This window comes from Hyla sarda, chromosome 3 (genome assembly GCF_029499605.1).
Source record: "Hyla sarda isolate aHylSar1 chromosome 3, aHylSar1.hap1, whole genome shotgun sequence".
In the NCBI taxonomy this organism is placed as follows: domain Eukaryota; kingdom Metazoa; phylum Chordata; class Amphibia; order Anura; family Hylidae; genus Hyla; species Hyla sarda.
The window spans coordinates 101752236-101765161 of record NC_079191.1 but is presented as its reverse complement, the minus strand read 5'-3'; the positions used below and the strand labels follow the sequence as shown (position 1 = coordinate 101765161).

Genomic DNA, 12926 nt, shown 5'->3' with positions numbered 1-12926 from the left:
TTGGTGTAACTGCTACATTATTATTTTTTGGAGGAAACAAAATATTTTCATATAAACAAACATTTGTAACGCACTTTGGTTGGCCAGTGTTTGAATGTCCTACCTTTTATTGTTGTAGCTACTTTCTCTGTCATTTTTATCTTGGTGTAAGTTTGCACCTTAACGAACATGATTGCGCCCAAATTTGCGCCAAACAAAAAGTTGCAATTAACTAATTCCTTACCAAGGCATGATTTCAACTGAAATCACGACTAACACCGTCAAATCAGTGATAATGTTCTAAACCATTTGGCACAACAGTTTGTCGCAAAAAGTAACAAATAAAGAAAATAGCGACAAAACACAGTCAAAAAAAACTATGTAAAAGCCTTCATACATACCCCTCTGTGTACCTTCACCAAATTTATAACATGGCATTTATTTCTTATAGTACTCAACCTTGTATGGTGCCCCTCTGCAACTTTTTAATAATACTGTTTGCAGTTAGTTTTGTAAGCCAAATCTGTGCTAAGTTAGCACAGTTGCAACAAAAGATGCGACAAACTGAAAAGTTGTGCATCTTAAATTCCTGACCACTGCATGATATCAACTAAAATCACCACTTGGTATGTTCTTTGTGAAAAACCTTCTAAAGCAAAAGTCACAATGAAAAGTCTCTAAATAGCATCTGAGACAAACTGGCCCTCATTTACTATTGCAAACCCGACATGTTTTGTCGGGCTGTGCGCCAGATTCTGTCGCATTGTGCCAGAAATTCTGTTTTCGCCAGATTTTGCGCCAGAATTTGTGCCAAAATTGAAAAAAAAACAACGGAAAAGGGGCGTGGTTGCCGGGGAAAGGGGGTGTGGTCTCCAAAAAGGGGCGTGTTCCCCACATTTTCACAAAAACCCAACATATTTACTAAGGTTTCCATATAAAATGTGGTGGATTTCAGCTGAGGAAAACCCGACAGATCAGAGCATGTGTAAAAAAGCAAAGTGTAGGGAAAGTGGAAAATGTAGGGAAACCTTAGTAAATACCGTGGTAAAATAAATTGTAGGGAATTAAAACCCACAAAGAAACCTACACAACACTCTTAGTAAATAAGGGCCACTGTGCGACAAATGTACACCACTAAACCAGGGTAAAACCAATGATAGAGTTTCCCCAATGTGCTTCTGAATTGCGCCACAATTGTGGTACAAATTAACAGGGTTATCCCAAGATTAAGACATATACTCTTTTTACAGAATAGGGGATAACACGCTCCTCAGTGGGGGTCAAACTCTTGGGAGCCTGACGATTATGAGAAAAAAAGTTCATTTGTCCACCCGAGTAAATAAGGTGGAAGTGTGCACGATTAATCGCTGATCCATTCATGCTCTATGGGACTTATGAACATAGATGAGTTCATTGTTTCATAGACAATTACTGGAGTAGTGTTTTAGATGATCTTTATTCTTTGATAATCCCTTTAAGCTAACTAATAGGTGATGTAAATTCAGAGTAGACCAGTGGTAAACAACTGGCACACCACTGCCGCCAGCCACGTGGACCTCCCCTTTAAGCAGCTCCCAGGCTTGACACAATCTTTCTGTCTGTCAGCTTGATCACTGTATCCAAATGGTGAACTGGGTAGTTTATTTAATAAACTACCGTTCTACAATATCGACTCAGCTGTATTGTGCTGTATTGTCGAAGTGCAGGGCCTGTCTGCTCTGTCTATGGGCCCTGCCTCCTAAACGTCACAGCTCCAGGCTACTTTCAGCCTCTACTAGGACTGACGAGCCAAGGCCAGAGCGGCAACTGCAGTCTGCAGAGGACAATGTGGGGGCGGGACAGGTGAGTATCCAATACTGTTATATTCAGAAGGGCACATCATATTATAATTAATGCGGAAGGGGAGCCACTGTTATTTTCGTTGACAATAATTTTCCGACATCATAATTTTTTTGACAAACATTTTTCATTTTCGTAAGGTTAACGAAATGGAAAACCTTTTCCTGTATGCAAATTATGACAAATATTGTTTCAATTTTCATCAGCAGATGGAAATTGCAACAATAAAGACCTCCCCAGATGAATGGACTACTCACATATCGTTCTGGGGTCCAGATGGTACAGGACGACTCGGCACAGGAAGCACAGTACAATGTATTACAGTAATGAAGGGGCACAGCATATTACAGTTAATTGAGGGGGCACAGTGTGTGTCAGTACCATAGTCAGATGACACATTGTGTGGAGCAACTGTTTTTAGGGGGCATAATGTGTGGCAGTATTATATTCAGGATGTGGAGTGTTTGTGGCAGTATTATATTCAGTTTGCACCCAGCTGTGTGCGACCTCCACATGTGAACCTGGATTTGGTGCTCAACTCCACATGGCTTTCCAAAATTAACATTTGCCTTGTTGTTAAAAGCAATGAAGGTTCTAGGTACCTTGTCTGTATATCTGTCATCAACGGAGTGCTTAGCCATAATGTTCTTCAGGGCTGTCAGGGCAAGGTGACGAATATCCTGGTCTTCTTGCAGTGCAAAACCAACCTCCCTTAACAGTATGCCGATCAAGAAGTGTTTTCGACAAAAGTCATCTGTTAAGGTGTACTCTGGCATGTCTGTCAAAAACAGAGATGTTATACTTCTTATATGCTAAGAAAGAGGAATAACAGTTCAAGCAAATAAATGTTCATTTATTTTGTATAATTTACCAATATACTTTTTTGAATACATTCCCCAGTTTTTAAGATCTCTGCTTGTTGTTGTCATTTAAAGGGGTACTCCCACCTTAGACATCTTATCCTCTATTCAAAGGATAGGGGATAAGATGTCTGACCGCGGGGGTCCCGCCGCTGGGAACCCCCACAATGTTGCATGCAGCACCCACCTGTTTCTTGTCCGGAAGCGCTGGAGGGTCTCGGTCGCGAACACAGGAACGGAAGTCCGTGACATCAGGACCCTGCCCCCGTGTGATGTTACGCTCTGTCCCCTCAATGCAAGTCTATGGGAGGGGGCGTGACGGCCCTCCCATAGACTTGCATTGAGGGGACGGGGCCTGACGTCACACGGGGGCGGAGTCCTGACGTCACGGACTTCTGTTTCCGTGGTCTCGACCGAGACCCTGCAGCGCTTCTGGACAAGAAACAGGTGGGTGCCGCATGCAACATTGCGGGGGTGCCCAGCGGCGGGACCCCTGCGGTCAGACATCTTATCCCCTATCCTTTGGATAGGGGATAAGATGTCTATGGTTGGAGTACCCCTTTAAGGGGAAACCTAATTATTTTCACAGGATAAAAACCTGTCCTAGTCATGTAATTGCAGGACATAGTCACAGCTATGATACATTACACATGACCAGGACAGGAATTTATCTCCTGGGAGTAGACAATGAAAGAGAGTGACAAAAAATACAGAGATATTGAAAACCAAAAAATAACATCCATAAATTGTATTGCTTTGCATCATACAAGGAATAACATGTAATTGTGGACTCTGGGATTTTCCTAAAGGGAACCTATCATCACTTTCATGTTGTCAGGTAGAGATGGTTTCTCTCTGCCTGACAGCCTTGTATGATAGATTTTTCTATATTTGCAAATAGAGAGACCTATCAATTAAGGCTGGCGGGGCAAGAAACAGCCATGGTTTAGGAGGCATGAAAGTTATGTCTGGTTCCCATTCTTGCCACAATTTAAAGTTATTCCTATTCATTTTTGGATTCCATCCTTTGCTGAGTGCCCCACTAAAAAAATAAATGGAGTGTAGGCTGCTCATTTCATTACAGGGACATCTCTTCTCCACTTTGATGGTCAGTGGGGGTCCCAGTGATCAGACCCACAACATTTACTTACTATGGATAGGGGATAACTTTGAATTTTAGAAATAAAGTTTAATGACTATACTGCAGCTGCTGCAAAGTATCTTGGACCTTTTTAAGGGAGCACTTACCTAAAGCATGGTACGCTTTTGTAGAGTCTGTAGGTGTAACAGAATCTTCATGTTGTATGGGGAAAAAAAAAGGCATGAAACAGTTAATGTCTATATTTAGAAATTTCAATTTGCCAAAACGAATGAAGGGGCATACGCTAAATGACCACTTTATTACAGACATCCATCTAGTAGTGTTTTGGACCTTCTTCAGCCTATAGAACCACTGTAAATTCCACCACCTGTTGATATCATTCTGCAGGCGTATTGGCCCAGGTGGACAGGATAGCTTCTCGAAGTTTCAGCCCGTTAGAAGGACATGGTCTACCTTATCCCAGAGATGAACTAAAGGAGATGTGGAAAATGTGAAGGCCAGAAAAGGAGAACTCATATGGTATACTGTCCTGATAAACATGTCCTTCTGCCATAGGATAAACACCTGCCACGAAGGGATGAACTTAGTTAGCCACAATGCGTAGATAAGGAATACTGTCCAAATGCCCTAAAGTGTTGATACCTGACAGGAAGGAATCATTGATACAGCAAGATGTATATTTGCTCATCAAAATGATTCTTGACATCTCCTCCACTTATGTCGGAGAGCTGGTTGCATCCACAAGGGTAGCAGGTAGCTGGATATCTTCCTTGATCATACCAGTCTTGATATACTCTTGAGATTGTTGCACAAGAAAACACGACAAGGGTAGCTTATTTTTTTTACATCTTATCTGCAACTAGTCTAGCACCAATGGCCATGTCTCGTTCAAATTCGCTTAGATCACTGGATTTTCCCATTCTAATGTGAACCCACAGAAAACTTGATGTTATGTAGCACTACAAGCTTATGTGTCAAATAATCATACAGGAAAGCTCCAATGAGAGGGCAGGTTTACTGTAATAAAATGGCCACTCATATAGAGCTATGAATTACCTGGAATGTTTGTAGATCTAATAGGTAAACAGAGAGGAATGAAATGTTCGTGACTGCAGACCTCCTGGAGAAACTCAAACTTGTACTGGTACAAAATCTGAAATGCAAAAACACCTGTCATCCATACAACATGCACTGCAGCTTTACTGTCATACATTATTGCAAAGTAAAAAATGAAAAGGCCGCACTCACCAAGTCTTCATAAGGTGCTTTATTCCATCCATGAACAGTGGGCGACACTACACGCAGGTATTATACAGGACCCACATGTAGCGTCTCCCACTGTTCATGAATGGAATAAAGCACCTTATGATGACTTGGTGAGTGCAGCCTTTTCATTTCCTACTTTACAATATTGGGTGTCTCTGGACTTTAGGCCTTGCACCTCCATCCAGTGCATTACCAACACCTCCCAAGTGTTCACCATACTCCTGAAAACAACCAGATAGGAGCCTGATTAAGTAGTGCCAGTTCTAATTTTTTTTTTGTGTGACTACTGTCATACATGCAAATGGACTGAAAACGGAACAGGATCGGCACTTTAAAGTAAAAAGGAGCTCAACAGAGTAATTTTCAGGAAGGGGGAGGTGGATGGAATTCCTCTATTCTGCTTGGCTATTTTTGATAACAAAACAAATGTTTAAGACTTTACTAAAAGATGTCCAGCATATGTACAGTATCACAGTACACTTTGTGTTCTGTGGTTGGATGAGTGAAGGCCATGATGCTAGAATGACATTTTGGTTACAAGTCAAAAGTTATTTGAATTGATCTGTTGCAATGTTGATGGTTTAACTTTTCAGACCACCAGGGCCAAACAGAGATATCTCAGATACATTAAAACCTCATGAACTAGCTCAGGATACTTATTTACACTGCGCAGGTTAACTCTTTATCACCTGAGCCATGTGCTGCTACCTTGTTTAAGTTGGAACTAAAGTTCTGTGGCTCCATATATGTGAATAATTTGTTGTACTATTGTCTTGTTGGTTACCTCCAGGTGACCTGGCTTAATCTGCACCTGCACAATGCCATATGTATATCATAATACCCAAGGCCGAGCCCTGTATTTGGGTGTGCCCAGGGGAATTTAAAGTGGTTGTCAAAAAGTATAATAAAGCAACTTACTAATATAATGTTATTAGCCATCCTGCCCAGATATCTCCATATCAGCTGAGCTTGTAGCTGTGAAATCATGTCATAGGCTGTGAATGCAGAGTACCCATTCCTGTCCCCCCCCCTGTCTGCTGAGGACCACAAAATGTATGTACAGAAGGGGAGCTCATATTACTGCACATTACATTTTAAGACAACAGGAAACATTTCTCAGGTAAGACAGCAGTGAGCCTGTACTGATGGAAACTAATGTGACTAAGAAAGGCTTCCTGTCATCTTAAAATCTAACAAACAGTAATATGAGTTCCCCTTTTCACTTCAATAGTCTAGTCTTCAGAAGACAGGAGGGTAGGAGGTAGCAGGGATGGGGCTTTTGAGTGTGACGTGATGTTACAACTACAAGGGAGAGAACAGAGCTTATATGGAGAGATCTGTGCAGTGTGGGTAATAACATTATATTCATAAGTTGCTTTATATACTTTTTGAGATCATACACAAGTTATTTCTTTAGCTGTATAACCCCTTTTAATGGACTACTATAACCCAAACATTGGTGAAAACCCTTATGATCACTGCTCTGTGTGCAGGGAAGGTGCCCTCGGAGTTGGTGGCCAGTGTCTTCAAGTCTCAGCTGGCCCTACATCTGACACTTGCACGTTCAAGGTGGCATGGTATATATTTCTGTGTGGCAAATTATTAGACCTCATTAGAGCAGCATTAGCATCTTAGTAGGAGATGCTGATAAGCCTTTCAGTAATATATTATATGAAAGTTTATTATATACTAACTTTACTGGGGAGAGCTAATTTTCAACTCATATACATTTAAAGAAAAGGTTAAACTACAGTTATATGAATGTGGTAAACAAGGGGGTGTTCATTAGGGCAGCGTTTTCCAAACAAAGTGTCTCCAGCTGTTGCAAAACTACGACTCCCAGCATGCCCGGACTACTTTTGGCATGCTGGGAGTTGTAGGTGTGTCGTAGGTGTGCAAGAGCTGTAGACACACTGTTATATATACTGTATACTGCTTATTATCATATCCACTAACACATAACATGAAGGTGATATGATTTAAAAGGAATAGGTGTATGTATTATTTACCTTGTGGTCTCCTGGACTAAACATACTGATGCAGCCACTTATCAGCTTGAATACAAATCCACGATCCATAAATGTGAAACAGCGCTAGAAAACAAAGATTGTATATTCTTTTAAACTCAAATAAAAAATAAATTAAAAATAGAATACGCACCACGGCTATTAATTTGCCAGTTTTAAGATGCTTGCAATGTTTTGTCTGTATTTTAAAAGGCACTATGCAGAAAGAAATGGAATGTCCAGCGCTTGACTCGGAGAGCAGGAACTTTTAATTAGAATCCACAGGAAAACATACAGGAACACAAATGTGTGTGACGCGTTTCAGCTTGTTGTCACCAAGCCTTAGTCATGACTAAGGCTTGGTGACAACAAGCCGAAACGCGTCACATGCATTTGTGTTCCTGTATGTTTTCCTGTGGATTCTAATTAAAAGTTCCTGCTCTCCGAGTCAAGCGCTGGACATTCCATTTCTTTCTGCATCTTACTTGGGCGTAGTCACTAGCAACTGAAGGTGAGCTGGTACACACTTACATTTTAAAAGGCACTGTCATAAAAAAAACTTTTGATATGTCATAGAGACATATCAATAGTTTTGATTGGTCGAGCTCCGAGTGTACAGACTCTGACTGATTGTTAGATAGAGCCGATAGCAGTGCATGCTTATCGTATCCTCTCCCAGTTGTGTCATGTGACCCAGAGGGTGGCACAATGTAAGTCTTGGGGACCATCTTACTTACATAGATACAGAGGGGGCTTTACTAAGTACAATTGTTGTTAAATACTGAAGAGGCTCACGCAAGTGCAGGGGCCCCCTTTAAACAGCTGATCAGCGTAGGTGCTAGAGGTTGGACCCCACCTCCCACCAATCTAATCCTAATGTTTTATTTTCTGGAAAGGCTTTTTCTATATAGCTGTATTGCCCTTTTAGAGGGGTGCTCTGGGGAAATTAATAAAAATGTCCCAAAACCACCACAATACCTGTTCTGTGTCCTCTTTACGTCATCCTTGATATTTTTCCAGCAACTGAGGCCCCTGTTGTCTCCTGAATATTCTTTTCCCTTGCTTGTAGGCCAGAATACAATTCACAGCAATCAGTGCGGCTCTGTGTAATGGCTGCCAGCCAATTGCTATTACTATCTGCCTACATGCTAAGTGTTGTTGTAAACACACAGTGAGCAACACAGTGTACAAGTCTTTTCTTGCAAACTATCCCTCCCCAAGCAATAAATCATGCGATGCTCTGAATGGCAGCAGCCAATGATCAGATCTACAGCAGGAAAAGGGCAGCATTTTGTGCTGAGTTGTGACTGAGAATCTTCCCAGGAGACGCTGGGCTGTTTCTTTGCTGGCAAGATCCTCACATAGGGAAGAGAGAGGGAGGGAAGTGTGCCTGTGAAGCCAGACCCCTGGACAAGACAGAAACCACATGGTTTTTGTCTTCCAGGAGGGTGGGGGCTACTCTTAGTGAGGACTTTGCACAAAGACAAGGTGGCTCTGATTATGATGTCTTTCTCTCACTCCCTGCATGTAAGTGACAGCTATAAGAGGGGAAACTGCTCTGTATGGCGAATGAATGATATTTCCACAATTAAATATGTTGGTGAGAGGGAAACAATGGGCTATGGGTTTAGTTCTCCGGAGTACGCCTTTAAATGGGTACTCCGGTGGAAAACATTTTTTTTAAATGAACTGGTGACAGGAAGTTAAACAGATTTGTAAATTACTTCTATTTAAAAATCTTAACCCTTCCAGTACTTATTAGCAGCTGTATGCTACAGAGGAAATTCTTTTCTTTTTGAATTTCTTTTTTTTCTTGTCCACAGTGCTCTCTGCTGACACCTCTGTCCATTTTAGGAACTGTCCAGAGCAGGGTAGGTTTTCTATGGGGATTAGTTTTTAAAATGGACAGAGGTGTCAGCAGAGAGCACTGTGGTGAGGCAGAAAGGAAATTTAAAAAGAAAATAACTTCCTGTGGAGCAAACAGCAGCTGATATGTACTAGAAGGATTAATATTTTTTAATAGAAGTCATTTACAAATCTGTTTAACCTTCTGGCACGTGTTGATTAAAATAATAATAATAATAATAATCTTTTCCACCGGAGTACCCCTTTAACTATAAAGCATAGACTATAAAACCACAGCTAGCACACCAAACTCAGCCCTGCTATATCTATGTAAAAAAAAAAAAAAAATAAAGATCCCTCACACAGTTTTTTGATTGTCCTTTTGAGTAAATAAAAAAGTGCTATGTATTTTTAGGTGTTTTCTACAAACATGTTTTGTGTTTTATTTTTTAGAAATACATTGTTGATGTGATTTTTTGGGTGGTAAAAATGTCAAACTGTAACAATAATGGTTAAAAACCTGAATGATCCAAATAAAAAAAGCTACAAATGTGAACAAAAGGAATAAATGGCTATTCCTCACCTTTAGAAACCCGGCAAGGCTGAAGTTAGCCTTTTTTGTCTCTTCCATGGCATCTTTGTATTTCCAAATGATATGGTCTGAGAAGCTCATCGCCAGCGATTCCAATTCATTGTGGAAGGTTTTAGGGAACCTCTTAGTGCGCTCAACCTTACAAATAGAGGAAACTTTCAATCAGAGACAAATTGCTGTGTACTCGGTCATTGGACATAACACAAATATAGAAATCCTCTAGAAGTGCTTCTAAAAGCTGCCACTCGTCAGGTAGAAACCGACAAGCTACAATATAGAGGCTTTTAAGAGTCCAGATAACTACTTCTTTACTTTTGCAACAGAACTTTAATAATGCTATAACTATATGTTGTGCATATGAAAATGTGACAATGTGTCATCGAGAACATGTGACATATTTGATGCAACAGTAAGTCAATGGCCCCAAATCATTGGAAATCATTAGGTTGATGCTATGTACGCAGGGAGAAGTAACAATGTACCTGATGTTATTACTATCATGGCTTCAATAGTTGGTAGTATAACAGCATTGTTTTATGGTTACATCCCTGTAGGGGCCCTATTAGATGGGTTAACATGCAGGTTAAATAAGTGTCGATCTCTGGGAATGGTATTTGTTTACAGAGCCTATTACAAGTGTGGTGACCCAGGAGAGTTGTGGGGTCTGGGGTGTGACGGTGATGTAGGTGCAGGGTCTGGTGGTATTAACACTTAAATATCATGACGCCAGGGTGCGTCCTTAGTGTTAATGGTCCTACAGCCAACCGTCCCAGAAACAGCAGGGAAAATAACAGAATGTCCACAGCAGACTTTATGAATAAACTGAAGAACTTTACTTGAAGATTTTATGCAACAGTCTCTATACATAACAATCTCTTAAGAGGTAACCGTAATGCAGGTTCCTCACAGGTTTTGCTGGGACTTTGAGGCAATGAGCTGATTCAGGCCACTGTGCTACTAATTATAATATTCTAGCTGGTAGTAGTCACACAGGATTTGGTAGATTGAGCTTTGTAACTCACGGTTTAGTGGCTGCTGGTTCTTTCAGGCTTTGGCCTAGATGAATTGAGTTTTGTGCTGAGATATTTGTGCTTGCTTGATAATCAGGAGATAAGAGAGGGAATTTAGTGGCTACAGCCCTTTATATAATAAGGGTCTGGACTAAGCTCATTGGTCAGCAAACCTGTAAGTCCTGAACCCAGTGAACTCTGGGTACATCACATGACCCTGGAAGGCCCTTGAACAATAGTACAACCATAATTATAGTCACATGACCTGCTAAGGTCCTATACATTTATAATACCTATGTATATACATTAAATAATACAAAATGTATATGAGGCGACCAGGGGCAAGCCCTGCAGGAGAGCCCTATGAGAATGAAGGGACTCTGGCTGAGGGGACTTTAGACAGGGACAGGACCAGGTTCTGTACCGGGACACCACACAAGGCCCGACAATAGTCTGGGTAAGACCCCTTGAACAATCCAGAGATCGTTTATGTGATTCAGAAACAATAGTTTTTTTACCTTTGAAAAAAAGTGATCAGATGACCAATAAGCATTTATCCTTCATTAGCAGATCACGTCCTTATACACAGGATGATATCAGCCAATAATCACTCTGTGTGATAGCGCCAGAATCCCATATCTCCACCCTGCTGCTAGGGAGCTACATGTGCCCCAGTCCCCACCTGCATGTGGTTCTCCACATGTTGGTAGCTCCAGATACTTTTATATGTTAGTGGTGCAAAAGATGTCATAGAATAACTAGAACTTGGTAAAGTGGTCTAAACTATTAAACTATGTTCACAACTCAGTGCCCCTCAACAGCCCATGTTTATAGGATTTCCATTGTTTTTCCCAGCATTCTCTGTATAGGATATCCTTCTTGGTGCCAGAAAGTAAAACAGATTTCTAACTTACTTTGAATCCTTCCAGTTCTTATCAGCTGCTGTTATGATCCACAGGAAGTTCTTTTCCTTTTGAATTTCCTTTCTGCCTGACCACAGTGCTCTCTGCTGACACCTCTGTCCATTTTAGGAACTATCCAGACCAGTAGAGGCTTTCTATGGGGATTTGCTCCTACTCTGGACAGTTCCTAAAATGGACAGAGGTGTCAGCAGAGAGCACTGTGGTCAGACAGAAAGGAAATTCAAAAAGAAAAGAACTTCCTGTGGATCATAACAGCAGCCGATAAGTACTGGAAGGACTAAGATTATTTTTTTTTAGAAGTAATTTACAAATCTGGTTAACTTTCTGGCACCAGTTGATTAATTTTTTTTTTCCAGTGGAGTACCTCTTTAAAGGGATACTCAAGTGGAAAACTATTTTTTCAAATCAATTGGCTACAGAAATGTATACATATTTGTAAATGACTTCAATTTAAAAATCTTAATCCTTCCAGTACATATCAGCTGCTGTATACTACAGAGGAAGTTCTTTTCTTTTTGAATTTCTTTTCTGCCTGACCACAGTACTCTCTGCTGACACCTCGGTCCATGTCAGGAACTGTCCAGAGTAAAAGCAAATCCCCATAGCAAACCTCTCCTGCTCTGGACAGTTCCTGATGCAGACAGAGGTGTCAGCAGAGAGCATAGTAGTCAAACAGAAAAGAACAACTCAACTTCCTCTGGAGCATACAGAATCTGATAAGTACTGGAAGGATTAAGATTTTTTTTATAGAAGTAATTTACAAATCTGTTTAACTTTATATTACCAGTTCATTAGAATCCAGAGATCTGCATGAGGTATCCTAAACAATTGTACATACAATTTCACCTAGAATGGAGATAACAGTGACAGTCACGCTATTCTTGCATATGGCACGATGATCAGAAGTGTCTTTGATGAATACAGAAAAGAAAGCTGCTCAGCATCTCTTATCTATCCCGCAGCTTAGTCCCCAGTGACGTTACATGGACGACCAATTTACCTGCATCATGTCTTTATCGTGGAGATGTTGAGCCATGGACTTGATAATTATCTCAAAGAAAAACTGCGAATGCTGTCAAAAAAACACACGTCAGCTATTATTCCTGGGAAACAGGCTTTTAATTTTAGAGAATCTGCTTTTAGCCTGCTGAATATATGATATTCTTTATAAAAATTACAATTTGGAGACTACTGCACAAAGGAGTCTAAATAGGCAGGTCTAAATAGCTACCAAAAATGTAACTTCTAAGTACAGGGTCACACTACAGAGTCGGTCACTCCACCTTATGCCATTTATAATACTTGTCTCTTCTTATGTAGAGGGGCCTTTGAAGGGGTACTCAGCTGCCCCAACATTCAGAACATTTTGTTCCGAACGCTGGGCGAGGGCTGCAGGGTGTCGACCCTCGTGACGTCACACCACACCCCCTCAATGCAAGTCTATGGAAGGGGGCGTGGCAGTCGTCACTTGCATTGAGGGGGTGTGGCGTGACGTCACAAGGGG

At 41.0% G+C, this 12926-nt stretch overlaps 1 protein-coding gene across 6 annotated transcripts in view; it reads right to left on the bottom strand.

Annotated features, from left to right (window-relative positions):
• Positions 1 to 12926, bottom strand: part of DOCK10 (dedicator of cytokinesis 10) — a 431686-nt gene that overhangs the window by 95540 nt on the left and 323220 nt on the right. For all 6 annotated transcript variants that reach the window (XM_056564788.1, XM_056564791.1, XM_056564789.1 and 3 more), the window contains exons 27-32: positions 12423 to 12494; positions 9481 to 9627; positions 7056 to 7139; positions 4837 to 4933; positions 3927 to 3971; positions 2421 to 2596 (exon numbers count right to left, since the gene is read on the bottom strand). In XM_056564788.1, the coding sequence (XP_056420763.1) occupies positions 2421 to 2596; positions 3927 to 3971; positions 4837 to 4933; positions 7056 to 7139; positions 9481 to 9627; positions 12423 to 12494 (621 nt within the window). The remainder of the gene's footprint in view (positions 1 to 2420; positions 2597 to 3926; positions 3972 to 4836; positions 4934 to 7055; positions 7140 to 9480; positions 9628 to 12422; positions 12495 to 12926) is intronic.